Source organism: Notamacropus eugenii, chromosome 3 (genome assembly GCF_028372415.1).
Source record: "Notamacropus eugenii isolate mMacEug1 chromosome 3, mMacEug1.pri_v2, whole genome shotgun sequence".
NCBI lineage: Eukaryota > Metazoa > Chordata > Mammalia > Diprotodontia > Macropodidae > Notamacropus > Notamacropus eugenii.
This window is the reverse complement of record NC_092874.1, coordinates 94,473,809-94,496,245: the sequence shown is the minus strand read 5'-3', so window position 1 is coordinate 94,496,245 and position 22,437 is coordinate 94,473,809. Positions and strand designations below refer to the sequence as shown.

Sequence of the window (22,437 nt, the reverse complement as noted above, 5' to 3'; positions counted from 1 at the left end):
GAACCGCTGATGGAAAGGAAAGAATGCTCTACCTAACATTTTAGTTCTCTCAGGCCATGACTTGCACAGTAATTAACATAAAGGGGGAAAGGGAAAATATACAAAACAGATTTAACATGTGATGCAATGACGTCTGAAAATGATAGTTTACCAAACAAATATGGTATTAAATAATAGCAGGAAAGACATGTGGTCTTCTATTTGCTTTTCATGTTAGAGTAAGTAATTCTGGACAGTATCCAGCAGGCACAAATTAAACTGAAAACATTCTCAGAATTTATTGTTTATAATCAGACCTGGTGATACCTATAAACGTTGACAGATTCACAGGTTGTTAGTCCAAAAGGCCCTAGAGATGACTTTGTATAAATGCCCTCAAGCAAACTGAATCCCAATGAAATTAAATTACTTGCCCAGGGTACCATTTCTAAAGTCAGTAAGAAGCAGAACTAAGAATTGGAGTTGCCTAAGATGATCCAAATCCTGGGTCTACCACTTCATAGCTATGTAGATCACAACCCAAGTTTTCTCATCTGCAAATCAAGGGCAATGGACTAACTGATGGCTAGTGTCTTTTATAACTCTTTATGATCCTGAGACTTTCTGACTCCCAGTCCAGTGCTATTATGCCACCCTGCCTTCTGTCACCTACATGTTATTTATTTCAAGATTCTTACTTCCTTTTTTCTCCCCTCCCCTTGCCTAAAAAAAGAAATTCCAGTTAAAGCTTCATTTTCTCATATATGGGTTGTGTGAAATCTGTTTAAAAAACAATTTCAGCTGTCTACAGTAATTTATACTTCAAATGTGGATAAATAAATTTTATACCAAGGAAAAAAAGTTGAGAGAGGAGATGATGGAAAGGGAATAAAAAGAGGTCTACAAGAAGGGCATAAGAAAACAAATTTTTCCTAGTCTGCAAATTTGTCGATGGCTAGCTTAGGATGAAGTGGTCCTTGACATTTTGTTGGTATGGTCACCTTTCATTAACTCAACAAATATCTGAGTGACTCTAATATTTGAAGTTAGCTGGAAAATTAAAAAAAAAAAAAGACAATTCATGGAGCTTACAGCAGGGAGGATATGACATATATATAAAGCAAATATAATCTAAGATAGAATATGGAAAATTAAAAAAGGGACATTACATAATTCAAAAGAAGGAAGATTAAAAGCTGGAAGAGGAACAATCAGAAAAGGCATCTGAATTGGAACTTGAAGGTGAAAATCAGATAGGCAGATCTAAGGGGAAGAGGGGAACGGTATTCTAGGCAAAAGGCACAGAGATGGGAAAGTACTAGACTTGTTGGACAACAGTGCATAGTCCTACTGAGTTGGAGAATAGGTTGCATGAAGGTAGATTTGCAGGACGGAAAACAGAAGGCCTTAAGTACTAGGCTAAGGAGTTTGAGCTTTACTTAAGTTGATAATACGAATCCCTGGAAAAATTTTCAGCACCAAAGGAGCCTGACGTTGGATTGAAGGACATATTAATAACAATTTTTCATGGATTAAGAAGAGAGGACGGTGGTTAAAAAAAAAATAGTAACATTTGGCAAAATTGTACCAAAGTTCCAAATGTAATGACAATGTTTTAAATGTGGACTTGCCTCTCAGATGCTGGGCTAACACCGATGAAAATTAGTAACTTCGGCGGTTTGTTTTTAAACCAAAAGTAATTTTAAAATAATTCTTTTCAATGCCCCTCTCAATAGCTAGAAGATGAGAAGCTCTTTGGACCCTGACACATAACCTAACTCAGCGGGAACCCTCATCTTCAAATTCAGTTGTTATCTAACAAAAAGAATTATAAGAACTTTGAGGGTGATCCAGGGAGGAGTAAGTTTGCCAAGGAGTCTGCCAAGGAGTTCCTTTGGGCCAAGCCCTTAAGATCATATGAAGGTCAAAGCTCCACTCCAGTATAGCTTATAGCAAGAATGTTATCCTATGAGTGGTAAACAAGGTTACACTCTCCAATAAGCTAGGAGAGCATTTGCAATTTTTGTTTGTTTCCCTCTACTAGTACTGCTAATTGAAATATGACTATAATGTATGTCTTTACAGTAATATGAATTCAGGTCTATTTGGCTTGATGGAAGAGCACGACAACAAAGTTAAGGTCCTGGATTGGATTCTTCTATGAACCACTTAATTTCATTCCATTCTTTATCTATACACTACTATATCCTAACTCCAACTTACGTGCCCTACATTTTCTGATGGGCCAAAAGTATTCCTTTTTGTGTGCTGCAAAGTACTTTAAAACAATCTATTCCAACAGGTGGGTAAAGAGAACATATAAGACTTTTTGCACAATTAAGTACAAAAACAGAAAATTTATGTTTGAAATTCTACTGTTGAAAGTAGCAAAGCAGCACAGAACTTGTCTAATCAATATTCAATTATTTATTCTGGTCTTTAAGACTAGAAAGGCAAATGATGTGAAGAATCAACAGACAAATCCTTTTTATTAATTCTATGATTCTAACTGAATATATGAACAACAAATATCTTTTTTGCCTAATGGCCCATTTGATTCAAAGGACAAAAAAAATGTTCTGTCTGATCATTCTAATGGTTCCTTAGTACTAGTCTTACATAAGTTTTTTTGGGGGGAAATAACCTTTAAAATGAATTCTTTCTAAAAGACTAATAGCAGCCATGTTTATCATAGAGCTGAACATAAAAGCAATGAGTACTTATTACCTTTTGATTGATGTAACTGAGTACACAAGAATATAACCATTAATGTCTATGGAGTACGTCTGAGGAAAGATGGAGTATTCATCCTGTGGGGGGAAAAACCCACAATTATATTCAAGGAAATCATGTAACATAAAAAGCAATCACCATCAATATTTCTCCAAAGGATATTATTACACTGAAATAAATACATAAATGGACACACTTAGTTCACTATACTCTAAAGCAAGACTATTAAACTATGTTATTTCTACTCACCAAATGCATCAAGAGTAGGCTGGGGCAGGAATGTATGTGGAGAGCAAGGAAGGACACAGCTTAAAAACAAGTACCCTTTAGCCCAGGTAGACAATTAATAACAACTGGCATTTATACAGCACCCTAAGTTTGCAAAGTGCTTTGCATAATGACCATCTAAATTTCACAATAATTCTTCAACACACTGACCCTCTGGTAATGCTCCCATTTCATATGTGAGGAAACTAAGTCTTGGAGGTTAAGTGACTTGCCCAGTCAATGTTACTCCAAAACCAGCCCTCTAACCACTACTATATCCCATCTTACAAAACTGTTTTTTGCTAACTGGTTAACATGTTAACTGGTTAATTTCTGACTTCTCAAATTTCTAAGAGGAAGAAAGTAATAAAAAGAAAGTTTTATGAGGCAAGAGTTGACAGTTGTATAATAAAAAGACAATCAGACTAGGGGTCAGAAAACTATCATTTTTAGCCTCAGCTCTGCCATTAACTAGCTGTATGATCTCAAGCTAGTTACAACATTTGCCTTGAGGCCCCACGGTCTTGAATGGCAACTACAGCACTCGATCACTATTTCAAAGAGACCCTGGCCATGCTTTACTTCACTTCCTACTCCTGTGCCTTTTTCTCAAACAGCCTAACTAGCAGTTTTGTAGCCATACTCCCTCAAGTTTTAGAACCTTGATCAAATCAACTCTATTATTCTTGGATAGGGTGCATACACTATGGCCCCACTCATCACCCTTGAACATATCCCTTCAGACTCTACTTTTCCCCCCATGTGTGCTGTGCCCCGCCCCTCCCGTTAGAATGTAGGCTCCTTGAGGCCAAAGATTGCCTTTGCTGCTGTGTTTGCATTCTTAGTGCGTAATATAGTGCTTGGAACGTAGTGTTTAAATGTAGTCAATATACACACTTACTAAATGTAAGTATTTCACCACTGGTAAACAGAAAAAAAATATTAAGATGTTGAGGGTAGGTAAACCTATTGTGCTCCTTATAACACCTCATTTTACCATTATTACATATGATAATCACTATCATTTCTGGTGTTTTCCTTTTGGTGACTTATTTTTTAAAATTCAATATGCAAATAACTTTATTATGCCTTAAAGCAATTTCTATATAAATTCAGCCCCCATTTTTGTAAGAGAAACATGCAAAAATTTGTGACAGAATTTTTTAGGAGAACTAGTCTATATAACAACATAATACCTGCATTATAGACACTTACAAAATAATATTTTAAGGGTACCATTTCAAGAGTTCATTATAGAGTTATTAAATATCAGCTAGGTGCTGGGAATTCAAACACAAAAATGAACTAGTTACTACCAAGGAGCCTGCATTTTACAACATATACATACATAAGTAAATACAAGGTAATTTGAGGACAGATAGCACATTAACATACTAAGGGGATAATGAATTCCCAGAGGTAAAACCGTAACAGAGGTAAGATAAGGCTTGAAGGAAGATAAAGATTCTGAAATGCAGAGAAAATATAATTCCAGGTTTAGGAAACTGCTTGTGTAAATGAATGTAAGCAGGAGGTTGTGCTGAGGTCAGGAAATAGTTATTAGTCCAATTTAGCTGGAATGGGAGTTAAAGGATAAGAACAGAAAATGAGAAACAAGGCCAGAAAAATTAGGTGGAGAGCCTTAAGAGCCAGAGTATGGGGCATGAAAGATACACTCAGAGATGATATGTTTTCCAGAGAGAGAGAGACAGTTATCTAGGAGGACAAAAAGGAAAAGAATATGAAAATCTCTTATCTAGAATGAAGGAAAGCTTCAATGAAAAAACATTTTGCAAGTGTCACTATTCCTGGCAACGGGAACATGAATATGAAAAATGGATTTGAGAATTTATGCAGCTCAGAGGAACAAGCATCTCCCTGTGGTCATGAGAACAAGGGACTATCTTGATATCTGAGGCAGAAGGTAGAGTCACATCTAGAAGTTCTTGAAGGGGCACAGTTTGACAGATACACACTAAAAGGTATGAATGGGATTTTCAAGAGCTGATCAGCAGCAGCAGTGGGGACCCAGCATCCTCAGCTATCATTCTTGCTTCCAACTAGCCCATTCGGCCCAGGACTTAAAGAGCCAAAGCAAAGGGGAAGAAGACAAAAGGGGACACTGAAAGAGGAGCTAAGCTGTGGCAGAGAAGAAAGAAACTGGAGGGCCATCAGGTCTTTACATAGGCATCTCGGCACAGATGACTGAGGCTCAAACTAGTAGCTCTACCTAATGAATTCCAATAAAGGCTCTGTTCTCCTCCTATCTTCCTTTCTCTCTGCCTGTTTGCTTCTTTTACCCAAACCTTTCCTATACTTTGATTTTTGCTTCAAATATAAAGAGGCCAAGGACTACCTAGAAATAAACAAAAATTTTAATTTGAACAGAGAGTCAAACTTTTGCCTGAATGTTAAGAGCTGTTCTGCTTGGGGGATCAGTTATTGAAATTGTACCCTATTTTTTTTTTTTTTTGGTCTGATAAACTCCATAAAACAGGAGTGACTGGGACCCTGAGGGCCATTTTATTTCCCCCAAGCAAAAAGCAAACAGGGCATGGCTGAGTAACTCTCCAGAAATAATGGAAGGAAAGAAGAAAGGCTAGAGCTCTGATCCTATCCAGCAGGAAACAGAGAGCAGAAAGAAGTCAGTACTAGCTGACCAACTCTATCCTCCACAGCAAAACCCATAACCCAGTGTTACCAAAAGAGGTTTTCCTTTTTTCCTTTCCTGTGTGGAAGGAATGAATAAACTGCAATAGAAAACAGAAGAAATATACACAGTCTCAGTAACACTGAATCACATTACACATGAACGATTAAAATTTTTAATAAATGTGACATGAAAATCTTAAATGCTTTTTTCCAAAGAAAAAAGATGCATTTTCAGCAGCGTCTTCTAAATCTTGTATATATTTATTCCCTTGCAGAGACACTGCTCATGATCTAAGAACCAAAATTCTCACTCACTAGAAATACAGAGAAATGAGGTGGTCTACTCAGCATGTTATCAATAAAAATGTTCTTTCTCAATACAATAACATGATGAGTTAGATACTATATGTTAGGGAGGTCATAGTGGATATAAGTGACAAGGGCATATGTTTGCATACACACACATGCATGGAATATGTTTGGAACTAAACTTTTGCTATTTCTGTGACTTCCTACAAACAGAGCTCCAAGTTTTGAAACATTCTCTTCCCTCTTTCCCCAATGCTCAATCTAGTTTTTGAGAAAACTTAAAATGGTCATTGACCTGCTGCCACCATAAATTATGCCCTTATTTCATATTCATTTTAAACCTAAAACAGGGAAGGGAGAAATAACTGAGTTCAGGTTTATATTAATAGCATCATATTAGTCAGCCAGAAGGTAACTAGGTAGTACAGTGGATAGAATGCTGAGCCTGATATTAGGAAGACTCATCTTCCTGAGTTCAAATCTGGCTTCAAGATTCTAATTAGCTGTGTGACCCTGGGCAAGGCATATAAATTTGGATTGCCTCAGTTTCCTCATCTCTAAAACAGAGAAGGAAATGGCAAACTATTTCAGTATTTTGCCAAGAAAACCCCAAAAGGGGTTACCAAGAGTCAGACAACTGAATAACAAGACAAAATCAGCCACCATGACTTTAAATCAAAGAGACGTTTAGCAGCATCAAATCTGATCTTTCGGTCTAAAACAAAAAATGAAACAAGGAAAACCTTAGTTTATATCTATGTCAGACCTAACCTGCTTACCTAATCCCTTTATAAGAATCAGATAGCTGGACTCTAGAAAAACCTCAATCCTTTTGTTTATCTCTAGGTGTTACAATTTGGAACTAATTCAATTTAGGTCAATGGTGTGGTTCTCACTAGAATGGTAACATCTACTCTTCACTGTAGTGGGAAATTCAAGGTGTCAAAAGGATTTACTTTCCTACTCTTCCAGCACTCCAATATCCCCTTAAACCTACACCTCTAGTTACCCAATCATATTTTCCCGCTGAGCTCTGCTCACTTTTATACTGCCACGAGAACAGTTAGTATCACAAGTTCTTAGGTTAATATTTAAGATCCACTACAACTTATACACCATACTTATTCACTCATAAAACCTGGCACTTAAACTAGCTTCTCTATCATAGTTTTGCTCATCATCTATGTTCTCAACCAAGATGGCCCGCCCAACTGCATCCTTGCTTCCATGTTTCTTCCATTATCTAGCAGGCTCTCTCCACCACCAGAGCTCCTTTAAGAACCATCCCTTGACAGTTCCTATAAATCCTTTAAAGATCTACTCAAATTGGTACCTTCTTTCTTGATCTACTGCCTGCCCAAATGATTAATCCTTCTACACTCTCCAATCTCACATATTTCCTAAAGTAGCTATCACGTCAGACTGTGTACCACATCTCTGCTATCTAATCCCCAACTAGACTGTATACTTTTGAGAGTAGAAACTGCTTAAATCTTATATCTCTTCCAACACACCTAGTAAAGCACTCTGAAGATGGACAGCATTTAATAAATGTTTATCGATACCTTGCTCTGATCATTGCCCTTACAGTTTTTCACCATGCTGTCTTGCATATTATTACCTGTTGTTTTGCTTCCTTTAGTTATTTTAAGGTATCTCTTCTTCCTCGGGGAGGGATGACATCTTATTTGTTATGTAAGTGAAAAAACATTTATTAACCATCTACACTGTGTAAGAAACTGTGCTAGGTACAAAGGATACAAATACCAAAGTCAAATAGTCTCTGCCTTCAAGGATTTCACTAGTAAGAGACAACAAATCCCATCAGGGTGCAGGCATCAAAGGGAATTTTTCTCAGGGGCAAGGGAAAAGGAAGAGGGAGAATCATAGTAACGGTGAGTGTAACCATTGTGTTGCTCTTTCTACAAGCAATGGTAGTACTGATTTGATAACTGTTTCTACAGCAAGAAGTGGAAAGAAGCAAAGAGTGGGAGAATGTGCCATGTACACAAGGGGAAAGGTGGATGGAACCTACAGTAGATGGATGGGAAGCACAGCGAGAAGCTGCTATGGAGAACAGGTAAAAGCATATTTATATAATGAGGCTGCATGTATTAAGTACTGGGTTGCGCACTCAGTGGACATTTACTAAAGATTTGATGAGTAAATGTTAAACCTAAAGAGTTAAGTATCAATAACAACTATAGAATCAATTACAAAATGTTAACCTAAATATTAAGCAAAAGTACAGACAAATTTCTTTTGTGACCCTTAAATTTAATATTCTTGAATAGTACTCTTAGTAAAAGGCTGCAAGCATCACTTTCAGAGTAGATTTCTCAAGACTTGGTTTCTCAAGTCTTATAAAGATCATGTAATTTATAGAAAATCAGTTCCCCATGAGGGCTACTCATAGGAGATTTTAAAAAGTACCATTGACTGGTAGTAACAACTAGCTATACTATCTGAGATTTTCTGGGAGGGCAGGGGATTGAGAGAAAGGCGAAGCGCTAAGGCCTAACTCCTAGGGCAAAGGACACTAACACCTTAATTTAAAAAAAAACCAAAACATCCAACTTAATATAAAATTAAAAACAAAGTTTCCTCAATGATTCAGTGGAAAGAACATCAACTAAATCTGGAGTCACAGACCCAAGTTCAAATCCTGACTACCAGTTACTACCTGTGGGACCTTAGAGAAGTCACAACTTCCATGGGCTCCAGTTTCCTCATTTATAAAATGAGAGTTTGGATCTAGATGGTATTGCTTCTATGCCCTGACCTGGTCATAGTGCCAAGAAACTAAAATCAAATGTATGGAGAAGAAGGGAGCTTTAAATTTAGATGCTTACACAAATGGACTAAAATTTGGAAACTTCATATTCGTAAATTTATACTCCACACCCCTCCGTCCTCCCTTTTTACTTCTGTCCCTTTAACAATCTTAGTCACATTAATTAGGGCAGGTTTGAATCTATTTCCCCCCTTACCCCTCAAAACCATTATCAACAACCCTTAAGTTGAATGAAGATACAAGAACAGATGATATTGGGAATTTTTTTGTCTTTCTTTTTTTTTTACTGGCTCCAATGGATAAATTTTAACTCAAATTTGACTTCACAGAACTGTCATACAATTTAAGTCACTATTCCTATATTATATTTTCAATGGAAGCAGTAAAAAAGTAGAACTTTTTCCACTATTACACAAGAAGTATTTTTAGTGAATTTTAGCATTTTAGTGAATAATTATCAAGTAGAATTCTTTAACATTCAGAGAGTCAAAATTTCACAATAAATACTGAACTAAGTATGTATGTAACTAAGAAGAAACCACATGAACTGTATGATTACTACAGTTAGAATTCATTAGTACAGATCACCCTCTACATGTATTTAAATAAGATCGGCTGATTTACACAGGTGTTGAGACTATCACAAGGTTTAGAAATATAATATCATTTGAACAAATTAGATTCTGAAAGGCACAAAAATTCCATACTTTGGAAAAACCTTAATTTTTTATAAATGAAATGTAAAAATTTATACTGTACAACTGATATGTGTTCAACATAAACAACTGTCAAATTCTTGAGCATTTAACAATCAAAGCTAGTGCCAAAATGGACAAATTCACTGTGTGGATCTTTAAGCCACTAAAAATTACTTACTTGCCCAGCTGTGTCTACCAGCTGAAGATGATAATCCTGTCCATTTACTGTGATCAATTTTGTAAATGCTACAAAAAACCAAAAGGAATTAAATGTTAATCTACAGTTTAAAAAAACCTCCACCCAGAACACTTACTTTATTAAATCTTCATCAGTGATGAATGATTAAGCATAAAAATACCAAAAAGAACTCAACACAAAAGAAAAACATTCTTTCTCGCAGTTTTCATCATTTAGCTCTATCCAACATGAACACATTTTTACACACCAAGTCATCAATGAACTCATAAAAATCTTGAATCTTTTCTTAAAGGTTAGCAAATTATGGGCCAATGTATAACTCGTAAAAGTACTAAAGAGTTAGTTATGGGCATTCTTTTTTATATGAAAGAAAAAAATTTGATTTTAATTCAGAAGGCTGAAAACTCCTCATTAATATCAAGTCTGGTTTCCAAGCATGAAATTCTATGTTAATTGAAGCACTAAGAAGAACATTCAGTACAAAAAAAAGGATTAAAGATTTTTACTTTATGATAAAGTTGCAAAAGGAATTAAAATTCTGAGTTATGACCATCATTTCCACTCAACTTAATGGCACCAAGCATTCTGTCACATTTCTTTATCAAGGAAAAAAATCAGAATATTCATTAAAATACATGTACATTTTTTAAAATCAAAAATTCTAAGGAAATACCAACTGGTAACATCTCTACTTTTCTGTGCATATTTATTAAATAATTAAAGTTCCACTATCATGTTGGGAATATGTAGTGGGGAAAGTGTTGGATTTGGAGTTAGATTTTAATCCTTGTTCTACTATAATTAACCTATGATTCTATAGCTTTAATTTTCTATAATTAGGGAGGGCAGGGGAGTTAATTTCTATAACTTTAATTTCCAAATAAAAGCTGATGTGAAATCAGTTCAAAGAGGGTTTAAAATTTTAGAAAATCAGAGCTTCCAGACAGAAACTGAAAATAATTATTTCGGAAATGTGCTGTAACAACCACCACTGCAAAGTAAGGTTAATAAGCTGGAAAAAAATTATATGAGCTGTTTAACAGTTGCTTCATTCTGTTAACAAAGGACAATTCGCTTCCAATCCCCTACCTCCTACAACAAAACTAAAAGATCCAATACCTAGAAAGAGGAAAATAAGGGTGAGGAGGGGAGAACTACATTAGAAGAAGAGGGGTTATTTCCTCTATTCAGTACACTTTTCACTTGTTAATAATGCATTAGAAAAGAGTAGTACCCAGAACACAGTAGGTGCTTAATAAGTATTTATGGTTATACTCAAAATTTCATTATGCCTAAGCAATTTGCATGTTGCATGGAATTCTTTCTAATGTTAAAACAGCTTTCACAGTGAAAAGGTGATATAGAAAAAGTTGGACAGGAAATCAACATTCATCAAGTAATGAAAAGAACATGAACAAAAAGGACAATCAGATTTCAACATTAATTTGTATGGCTGGAACAAATGATTTTTAAAATGATGGGTAAAAAATATAATATAAAGGTATAGTATTATCAAATGATTAAAAAAAATGGAGATTACCAAAACTGATATTTCTAGGTACCATTCAATACAGGCATTCAATAAATGTTAATGAGAATGACTAATGAGAGGCTATTTTCATAACCATAATTCTTGTGTGCAATTAAAATGTTTACATAGTGTACATAGCATTATGCTAGGAAACAAGCCAAAATGAACACAATCTCTGCTCTCCAAGAGGTTTTTTTTGGTAGGGAGAAAAGAGGGACAGCGGACATAACACATACAGACAAATAAATACAAGGTAATATGAGGGAAAAGACACTAATAGGATTTAGAGGGAAGGTAAAGAGGGCTTCCAGAAAGATCCAGAAGGAAGTGGGTGGGGCTTGATATCTAAGCTAAATCTTGAAGGAAGCTAGAGTCTAGGAGGCTAAGGTGAAAAAGTACATGACATGAAGGAAATGAAAACAGCCTTACTCCTTACCTAAGCAAGTCCACTGGCTCAAGGATTCCTCACGTGGAGGGAAAGTATGTGTGAAGGTTTGAAGGCTGGAGATAGAATACCAATTTGGCTGAACAGAGAGTTCATTAAGGGGAGGAAAATGAAATAAACCTGAAAAGAAGCCAGACTATGGAAAGCTTTAAATGCCAGGCTGGAGTTTCTATTCTATTCCAGAAGTAATAAGGTGGTACTATCGCATAGAGACTTTTGAACTTCTATTTCTAAGTCAATTATGTGTTGAGTTGCACTTAAGTCAAGGTCTGTTTTATTTGCAACCTTGGATTCCAATACAGTTTTAACAATATATACAGTTTTTAAACCCATGAGGGCCTAGTCAATATATTGTAAAATTCAGTTAATCAGAACCTAACAGGAACTCTCAGTCTAATAGCACACACCTATATCTGCATGTAAAACTTTAAAACTGATCTTCATAATGAGGATTCTGAAGTAATGCAAAATTATTCCCAAGAGAAATATTCAATTAAAGAAAGGGAATTTTCACCAATATTTTGTTAAGTATTTCAACCAGACTGAAACCTTAATAAAACATTCAATTAATCAGAAACTTATTTTAAGCTAAAGAGTTTACAGATAAAATAATGACGCAAAATAAATTGCTCCATGGTTATACATCAAGTCAATTTATGGAAGAACTAAAATTAGGATTAAAAAAAAAATTGTAGCTTAATTAGAGTTTGCACCTCAGACAAATAGCATGATATAAAACATAAAAAAAACCCCACCAAATATTTATGAGGTCTACACTGTATGCCTAGTATTGTGCTATGAGATATATAGTATAAGGTACAAGTCCCTGACCTCAAGGGGTAATTTAGGTTCATAGATTGTGAACGTGTTCAAGTTACTTAACTCAGTTTTCTCATGTGTAAAAAGGAAATAAAACAAGCACACTCTCCTACCCAGGGCTGTTATGAAAATAAAATGAGGTAATGTTTGCAAAGCACTTACAAACTGACATGCTAGCTGTTATCTTTATTATTATGAAATATCACAAAGGGCAAACCAGTTAACTAATACAGGGGTAAAGACAGAGATATGATTTCTAAAGAATGAGTGACTTTAGTGTTAAGTAAGCTCCAACTAACAAAAAAAGCCTTGAGCTATGCCATGTCTTGACTTTAAAGTGACAACCAACCAAAACCAGCAAGTGTCCCAATAGAACTGATTCTACATAATACCCCAAGCTTTCAACACTTCAAGGAAATGTGGAAACCATCAGCAAATGTAAAAGAATCTTCCAGTAGCAAGATACTATATATATTCACACACACACACACACACACACACACACAGAGTGAGAAAGTTTCAATGACAGTCATGGTTCATTAACAGTAGAAGACTAATTTGTGACCCACAACCAACCCTGAAAATGAACAACAGGAAAAGGTAAAGACAGTACCAATTTAAAGGCTCTTTATATTCTTCAGCAGATAGTAGCATCATTCTCATTCTCAATGAAATCCTTCTCCATAGAGCATTTTGCAGTACTTCAATGCAGAATAAGGGATGAGTATGGATACTTAAGGCTATACAAGTGGTTGTAGGTCCTTGACCTCTCAGTTCTTTCATGGGTCATCTCTCTTCAACTAGCCACTCTCTCCTCTTTTCCCCATCTCATTCTCTTGGTAAACCAGTTCAACTCAACTGTCCTTTTCTCTTGAGTCTTTGGCCCCCTTATCACATTACCAATTGTACCCTACCAGGCCTCAGTCTTTTATCACTCTCACCATCTGCTGCCTGCAATCCTACACATGTGCTGCTGAATGCAGGTAGAGAAAACCATGTAACCGTTCCAATCCAGTTCACTACAAATTTATGTTACATAACCTTAACTGGGCCCTTACTGCTACTCAGTGTTTCTTCTAAACCTTTATATCCCTCCTCAAACTTCCCATGGCTTCCCCTCTGCCCTATTCTCTCAGCTGATTTTATTTTACAGAAAAAAAAATGAGGCCATTTGAAGTAAACTCATCTTCCTTCTTCATCTCATATCACTCATTTGCTTTCTGCCACTATCTCCTATGTCACATAATGAGGTGCCTTTACTCTACCTAAGCCTCTATCTACTCAAGCAATCCCATTCCATCCTGTCTCCTTCAACATGTATTTGTTTGTATGTTGTCTTCCCCATTAGATTGAGTTCCTTGAGGGCAGGGTCTGTCTTTTGCCTCTTTTAGTATACCCAACACTTAGCATAATGCCTGGCACATAGTAGGAACTTAATAAATGTTTATTAAATCTATTCTTGAAATAGGAAAGGAGTGAGAAATGTTTACTTCACCAAAAGAGGAAAAATATGAACAAATATGCTTGAATTTTTTGTTTAACCATCGTTTATTTTTTTAAAAAAAGGAACAAAGTAATCTTTTCAATCAAAATTCAGGTTAAATATTTAAATGGCTATTACATGATTTCTGTGATGGAAATACACATCATGCAACCTAAAATGTAAACATTAATAAGCTCTTGATATTTTACAGTATAGAATTTCTCCTTCATAAAGCAGGAAGATGGAATTTCCCATGTCATGAGGACAGACCTCATTCTTGTTGCTTCAGTAACAAGATGTGAAGCAAAATTTAGTAACTTATGAATAACTTCTTGCTGACAACAAAATAAATATCCAGTTCTGAGCCCGAGTTCAAATCTGCTCAAAATAGCTCTTAAACTTAGATGCCTTGCTGATCTATACCAATATACTGTCTCTTAAGTAAATGAAGAGTCAAACTATGAATGTCATAGATAAAACCCCCTAATCTTTTGTGAGCAAGCTCATCCAATCTCTCTACTTTTTTTCTATAAGCATTCATTCCACTTCACTTCAGCTGTTTCCCTTTGTTATTAATGTCTTCTTAAACCCTCTGTGACAACTGCAGCTCCTTCTTTCACCCCCAACTAGTAGTAGTACTGTACCTTGGACCTTGTCATCAAGTAGAAGAGTTCTACCTCCAAGATCTAAGATTGCCTTCTCTGACCCCACTGTCTTTACTTTCCATCTCTCCCACTTCCTTCATTCCTATCAAACCCACCTTTGACCCTCCTCATGACCTTCAAAGTTCCAAACTCCTACCTATTCTCCCACTCCATCATTCCCTTTCTGATTTCCTAAGCCTTCTTACCCAGCCTAGACCCCAAGGACAATCACTGCAATGATGCTTAATTAGCACCCCAAGAGTCTATCATTTTCTTCTGTCTGTCACCTGCCTTACCAATCACCAACCCTGAAAACAACCCTACCATTTATTTGCTCTATTCAAATTTTCATGTACTATTAAAGTAAAATTGTGCTGATGGCATTCACTTCTAATTCATGTGAACCTCAGCTGGGTCTTCATGGCTGCTAGGCAATCTCTTTATTCATTTCACTGGCATCCTACTGACATTCTTCACATTCCTTTTCTGTTTTCCTCAAATCCTGAACCATGTTCCCCATTCCTCCTTGCACTCAGAAGGTAAACAGTATGGATTCTTCTTGTACTTACTGAAGACAATATCACCAAGTGAGAAGTTCAAGTTCCCTCCCTGCACTCTTCAAAATTTCTTTTTACCCATGCCTCTTCTCCTGAGTCAGAGGAAGCATGTATTTTCTAAAGTTAACCTTGTCTCCTGCAGGACATCATCTAATTCTTCTATTTAAATATTAAATAAATGTATTTATATAAATATTTTTATCACTGTCATCAAAATCTATCTTCAAAGCACGCTCAAGATTTTTTTCCAAAACTATGCAACTTGCAAAAGATGTACAAAAAATACTGAATCTCAGACCTACAGTTTCCAAACTGGAAAGGGCTATTTATAGAAGCATGCTCTAAAATTTCCTTTTTAGTTCAACTGAAAATATTAAGAAATATTTCTTTAATCTAAAGTTCTTTCCAGACCTTTCCCTTTAGGAAAATGTGGAAAAGGTCACTATAACAAGGGCTAAGTTTCCAGGATTAGGGATAAAGGGTGGTAAACCAATTTGATTCTTCTTTGGTGAAGATCACAGCCTTCCCTACTCCCAAGTTGATAGGGTTAAATAAGACTGATCTCAGAGAAGCAAGGCCTTTCTATCTTTGATGGGAGTGGTCAAGAAACAAATGAGTAGTTTTTAAGTGACTATTATTCTACAGAGTAAAATGTTAACTCCAGACTAGATTTTAATATATTATGACCTTTTTATTATTCAAGATTCTTATGTTACTTCAAATTGTCTAGAGGTAGAGAAATGTCTGAACCATAGGAGAACTATATCAATTTAGACATTTCCTTCTCTAAAGAACATATACTTGTTAAATTAATAAAAACTGTTTCTGGCACATTTGTGGCTAAAACAGAGTACCCTAATTTTTTTCTTAAAAAAAATCCTTTATTTTACAGATGAATAAAGTGAAGCAGACAGATTCAAGTGCCTTGCAACACAGGTTGTGACTTTCAAGACGATGTTTTCTCCACTCTCCCACATTTATGTCCACTTGAATGCTACAGGACCTTGTAAGAAACATCTGCACTGGCTGCCTCCACTTTCTTATCAATCTATTGTGAAGCCTTTGCAATTTGATGTCTGCTTCCATTACTCTGATTCCTTAAAAGCATCATTAAAGACTTCTTAATCACCAAATCACCTAAGGATCTAGTTATCTATTCTTTTTTCAAACCATCATACGATGTATTACAGCGTAACTATCACTTCTGTGTTTAAAAACAACAATAACAAAATAACACAACGTAAGCTCAACAACAAAAAATGTTTAATGCTTACCCACTGGTCAATCAAGCAAAAACTCCTTAACTTGGTACTCAAGACACTCCACAAACTGGCCTTAACATTAATTTCATGCTATTTGTTACCTTAAATAGTACTTTCCAAAAACAACTAAATAACACACTATACCCTAATAAACTCCATGTTTTCCTGTCTCTCCTTCTTTTCCTGGAATGAATTCTCTTCCTCTCCTCAACTCTACCCATCTTCTCAAGATACAGTTGAAATTATACCTTCTCCACAATACCATGTCTGGTTAAGTGCCTTCTCTAAAAACATGGCCCCCTTTGAAAGCCCCAAACTTTGTGACAAATACTTCCTATGACAACTATCATATTCCAACTGGAAGCCAATGTTCCTGTATGTGCCCCAGCTAGAAATTAAATTCATAAGGAAGAATTTATAACCAAACAAGAGACAGAGCATTATAAGATGTAAAATGAATTTTGATTATATTAAATTATAAAGTTTTTCCACTAACAAAACCAATGCAACCAAGATTAGAAGGAAAGCAGATGGCCACATTTCTCAAATATATAGAAAACTGAGGCTAATTTATAAGAATATATAAGTCGTTTCCCAATTGATAAATGGTCAAAGGATATGAACAGCCAGTGTTACAGATGAAGAAATCAGGGGCACCTATAGCCATGAAAAAAATGCTCTACATCACTACTGATTAGAGAAATGCAAATTAAAACAAGGCACTACTACCTCACACCTATCAGATTGGCTAATATGACAAAAAAGGAAAATTATAATGGTTGGAGAGGATGTGGGAAAATTGGGACACTAACACACTGTTGGTGAAGTTGTGAACTTATCTAAGCATTCTGGAGAGCAATTAAACTGTGCATACCTTTGATCTAGGAATACCTGAATCTGTATCCCAAAGAGACAAAAAAAGGGAGAAAGGACCTATATAAGCAAAGTGAAGTGAGCAGAAGCAGGAGAACATTGTATACAGTAATAACAACATTGTGGATAATCAACTATGAATAACAGTTCTTCTCAGCAATACAATGCTCCAAGACAATTCCAAAGGACTCACTATGGAAAATACTACATATTATCCAGAGAAAAAACTGATGGGAGTCCAAAAGCAGATCGAAGCATTCTATTTTCTCTTTATTAACCTGTTATCACACTGAGGGTGAGGTGGGGGAGGGGGGGAAGATTTGAAACTCAAAAAAAAAAAAATGTTACAAATTGCCTTTACAAACAATTGGAAAAAAACAAAATACTATTTAAAAAGAAATTAAATTTCTTGAGGTATGGACTAAATTAACTTTGTGTCCTACCCCATCTTTCCATTCCACCAAAGCATAGTATTTCTGGAACAAAAAATTATGCTGACTTGTACACCTCAATACAAAAGACTAGTCAGGTTTACCTTAGAGTCAGAACGCCTAAGGTTTCAAGTCTCAGTTTTAAATTTACTGTTTGAGTAATTGTCAACTGACAATTAACTGAGTGATTCAATCAACTGTCTCTTGAATGGTGATGTCCTTGGATTGCCCTTGGGAAACTGCATTTATAGGCAAAAGCTTCTCACTGAAAGGCCCATCTTTTAAACTCCAAATTTATTGATATCGTAACATATCTGAGACAAAGAAAGTCTCCTCTAAGAAGTGACGCTGAGGATCACCCAAAGGGAAATGAAATGGTATACGTAGGCATAAGAAGGCCACAATAATTGAAAACAAAACATTTTCAAGGAGTAGTGTAAATTTTTGTTATTATAGAAATATATAATGACAATTAGGCTATTAGGGAGTTCAAAAGATAACTGAATGAATAGCATTATGCTTCAGTGTTATCCACAATATCAACAGAAAGATAATGTTTCCTCATCTGTAAAATGGTTTTTTGGTCTAGACCTGTAATTACATCAGGGTAGGGGACTCCCTGAGTAGAAATTCTCTCTACTAATGCAGTTAAGCAACTCATCTATAAATTACAGTCTGACAAAATAACCAAGAGGTTAAGTGACTTGTCCCTGGTCACACACATAGTATGGGGACAGAAACAATTTTAGAGTAGTGGTTGCAAAGCCAGTCTCCTCTAACCACTATGAGTTGTGAGGATCACATGATCCTCATACATAAAAAAGTGAGAATCTTTGAGGAATACTTCTGTTGGAAGTGGAAAAGAAACCTCAGTAACTGGGACTAACTAGCAAGGGAATTAACAAATATGTGAAAGGTACAAATTTTGTACAAGAAACAATTTTTGGGCATAATGATATTGGGGAAAAATAATTTTCCTAAATTGATTAGCAATCTGGGGGATACAATTCAGTTGTGTTTTTAAAAGACAGATTTCCTTTAAAGACAATGTTGGCCTAATCCTATTCTTAGAAAAGAGTTATGGATTCAGAGATCCTTAATGTACTTATCACAAAATTTTTCAATTTGCGCAAAAGAAAAAGGTGGTTATTGGATGCTTATTCAAACAAATAACCTATTTTTAAAGTCTTATTACCACTGTACTAAAAAGAATTAGGTAGGAAAAAGGTAACTTTAAAAAAATCTACCTACCTAAGAGATATGGGAACTGCTTTCACCATAACACCAATAATTACCACTCCCTACCCCCAATTTTCCCCAAGCCTGGAGGGGAGAAACAGTACAGTGGTCACTACAATTAAAATGGTGTGCCTCCTGTGCCAAGGATGTTGGCAGCAAAAAAAAGTTGTGCACTAGGCCAGAAATAAAAAAATTCATCTGGAGGAAAAAAGGTCAAGAATCTCAAGGGAAATAATGAAAAAAAATTTGAAAGGAATGGAGTCTAGCATTACAAAATATTCAACTATTGAACCAAGCAGCTGTCAACAAAACTATCTAGTACTAGTTAAAAAAAAAAAAACAAAACAGAAAAGTTAATTAGATGAACAAATTAGGCACATAAGATCCAAAAGCAACCTATCTCAGTAGCATAGGGTATGATAAACCCAAGGACTACAACTAGAGGGGTAAGGCTAATTATTTGATTAAAAACAAGTGAAAAGAATCTGAAGTAGTCTGGCAAAATCAGGTTTAGATCAACAGCTATACTACATATATACTGTAAAAAGATCCATGACTGATTGATGATTTAGATATAAAAGATCATTACCAAAAATAAACTAAAGGAAGATTTTTGATAACATGAAACTGAAAAGCTTTTACACACACTAAAAATAATACATATAGGATAAAAAGGTGATGAATAGAAAAAAAATCTTTGAATAAATTTTTTGGGTAAAGACTTGTTATACAAAATACATAACAAAAACATCTAAGGCCAAAAGCCATAAGTGGTCAAAGGGTGTAAATGCACAATTCTCAAAAGAAGAACTGCAAACTATTAATAACCTTATGAAAGAATGTTCCAAATGGCTGATAATATAAGAAACATAAATCAAAACAACCCTGAGGTTTCCCTTCAAGTAACAAATGCTTTATTAACGGAGCTGTGAATGAATATAACCATTTTGGAAGGCAATTTGGAATTATGCAAATATAGTAGCTAAAACATCTATGCTATTTGACTCAGAGATTCCATTACTAGGCACAACTCCAAGGAAGTCATTGACAAAATAAGAAAAGCTCCTTGTATACCAAAATATTAATAGTGGCAAAGATCTGAAAACAAAGTAGATATCCATTAACTGGGTAAATAGTTAAACAAATAGTGATACATGAATGTAATAGAATACTACGATGTTCTAAGAAAGAAAAGATGAACAAGATCAATACAGAGAAATGGAGATGCTAAGGGAAGGAGATAAACCAAGGAACTCCATTTGGTCTTCACTGTCCAGGTCTGGGCCTACTCTCACTCCCTTATACCTAATTAATGCTGCCATTTAGTATTATGAATCACATCTGATCCTAATAACAACCCTATAAGATGGGTACTACAGGTATTATCATTCCCATTTTACAAAGTAACAATGGTTCTTATCAGAATTGTGTACCAAAAAAACCCACCTCATTTTATAAATACTTACAAATACTACTTACTGTTTTCTATGGTTGGATCATAAGAGTCAACAAATTGGCCTTCAACAAACTGAATTGTCAATGAGGATTTCCCTATAAAATAAAAATAGTTCATTATTTTAAAAAATGCTATAAGCTGTATTTTACTGTTTTTCAGTTAGTCCACCATTATCTTGTTAATAAAAAGATGAAGATAAGCTAATCAGAAGATTGTATTATCATTTACTGAATAACTTCACACAAACAAATAATAACATAAATAATTACATTTCTTACCTTTTAGTCCTAAGATAACAAAAAAACAAACCTTTTAAAAATTTATCAGTTACACAACTTAGATGAAATTGAAGAATTCTGATTGACAGGCATTTCAAGTACCCTATATGAAATATAAACCAGCTTTTTAGGTCCAAGTAACAATCTGGGGAGCATGTTTAAAATCTTGCACATCATTATCTATTCATTTTGACTGTACAGCATGAACCACTCTTATGAACATAAACCAAGCTTCTTAGTTCAATAAGGCCTAGTTTTTAAGATGGCTGTTAAGAAATTCCTTATGTTTTGAAATAAAACCAAACACATATTGTAAAAGCCTTAATAATTCATTAATTCTTACAAATTAAGTTCTACTCTATATTTTCATTGGAGATTTTAGCAAAACTTGTGCCATTTCCTTCGTGAGTAAGCTTATATGGGCAATACTTGAGAGCCAAATTTAACCGAACACATTTGGTTCCTGTAACAATTCCAACATTAAATGTTGAAGATGAACAAAATTAGAACTTTGTTCATGTTTTCAAAACACATTTATAAAAGAGAAATTTCCTCTTGTGGCTACAATTTGGGTTCTCTTGTTAAAAGGCTATATTTTAGAATTTAATAGATGTAAGAAAATAGTTCAATTTTATATAACTGTGATGGAAATGTTTTGGGCAAATTACATGAATTTGGAACTTAAAATATGTGAAACTCCATCATAAAGTACCTCAGTATCCCACAGAATTAATCACTCAATCAACAAGCTTTATTAAGTGACTTCTTACTATGTGTTAGTGAGTGACAGGGTGTGAGAACAAAAAGGAAACAATTCCTACCCTCAAGGAGTTTATATTCTATATGAGAAGACATATGTATGTTGTATGTGTATGTATATATGTATATAAAAAAAATACTCACAAAATAGATACAAGATATCCTTTTGGTAAACAAGAAAATGCCTCAAGCAGAAGGTAGTACTTGAGCTAACATCTTTGAGAAAACCAGAGATTCCAACAGGTCAAACTGAGGAGGAAGAGTATTGAAGACACACAGAACAGCCAATGCCAAAAAAGAGACAGAATATCGAATGTGAACAGGTGTGAGAAGGCTGGCATGGCAGAGTGCCTGTTAAAGTGGAAAGGTATGACAGGGCCAGGTTGTGAAGAGTTTTAAATGTCAAAGATAGAAGTTTATATTTGAAGGCAGAAGTAATGAGGAAGGCACTGCAGTTTGAGAAGAGGGTAACATGATTTGACCTGCACTGAAGAAAATCACCTTGGTAGCTGTACAGAGAATGGATTGGAGAAATAAGACCAATGAAGAAGTTAGTGCAACAGTATAAGATATGACAAGGGACTTAAGAGTACTAGCTGTGAGAGTAAAAACAAGTGAATAGATAAAAAAGATGTTGTGGAAAGAGAAACAATAGAATTTGACAAGTTACTGGTTTATGGAAGAGGAAGAGGAGGAGGAGTGTGTGTGTGTGTGTGTGTGTGTGTGTGTGTGTGTGTGTGTGTGTGTGTGTGTGTGTGTGTTCTAGGAGGAGGACAAGAACCTAGGTGACCTTGAAGGTTCATGGTGCCACTCCTCACCATTAATTGCCTACTTTCACTTTTTTCACTATAAATCAATACATAGGCATTTTGCAAATATATGCCACGCACCAGGGTGACAGATACAAAGGTGAGACACTTCCACCCTAGAGACAGGGAGAGAGTGGTCACAGAGAGAGAATACACATTCGTAGATGATACAGAATCTATACAAAATTCATAGAATAATTAGGGCACAGTTCAAATATCA

At 35.3% G+C, this 22,437-nt stretch overlaps 1 protein-coding gene across 1 annotated transcript in view; it reads right to left on the bottom strand.

The window, feature by feature from the left end:
* RHEB (Ras homolog, mTORC1 binding) overlaps positions 1 to 22,437 on the bottom strand; it is a 61,682-nt gene that overhangs the window by 10,194 nt on the left and 29,051 nt on the right. The window contains exons 2-4 of the mRNA XM_072652178.1: positions 20,395 to 20,466; positions 9,611 to 9,678; positions 2,707 to 2,789 (exon numbers count right to left, since the gene is read on the bottom strand). Of these exons, the coding sequence (XP_072508279.1) occupies positions 2,707 to 2,789; positions 9,611 to 9,678; positions 20,395 to 20,466 (223 nt within the window). The remainder of the gene's footprint in view (positions 1 to 2,706; positions 2,790 to 9,610; positions 9,679 to 20,394; positions 20,467 to 22,437) is intronic.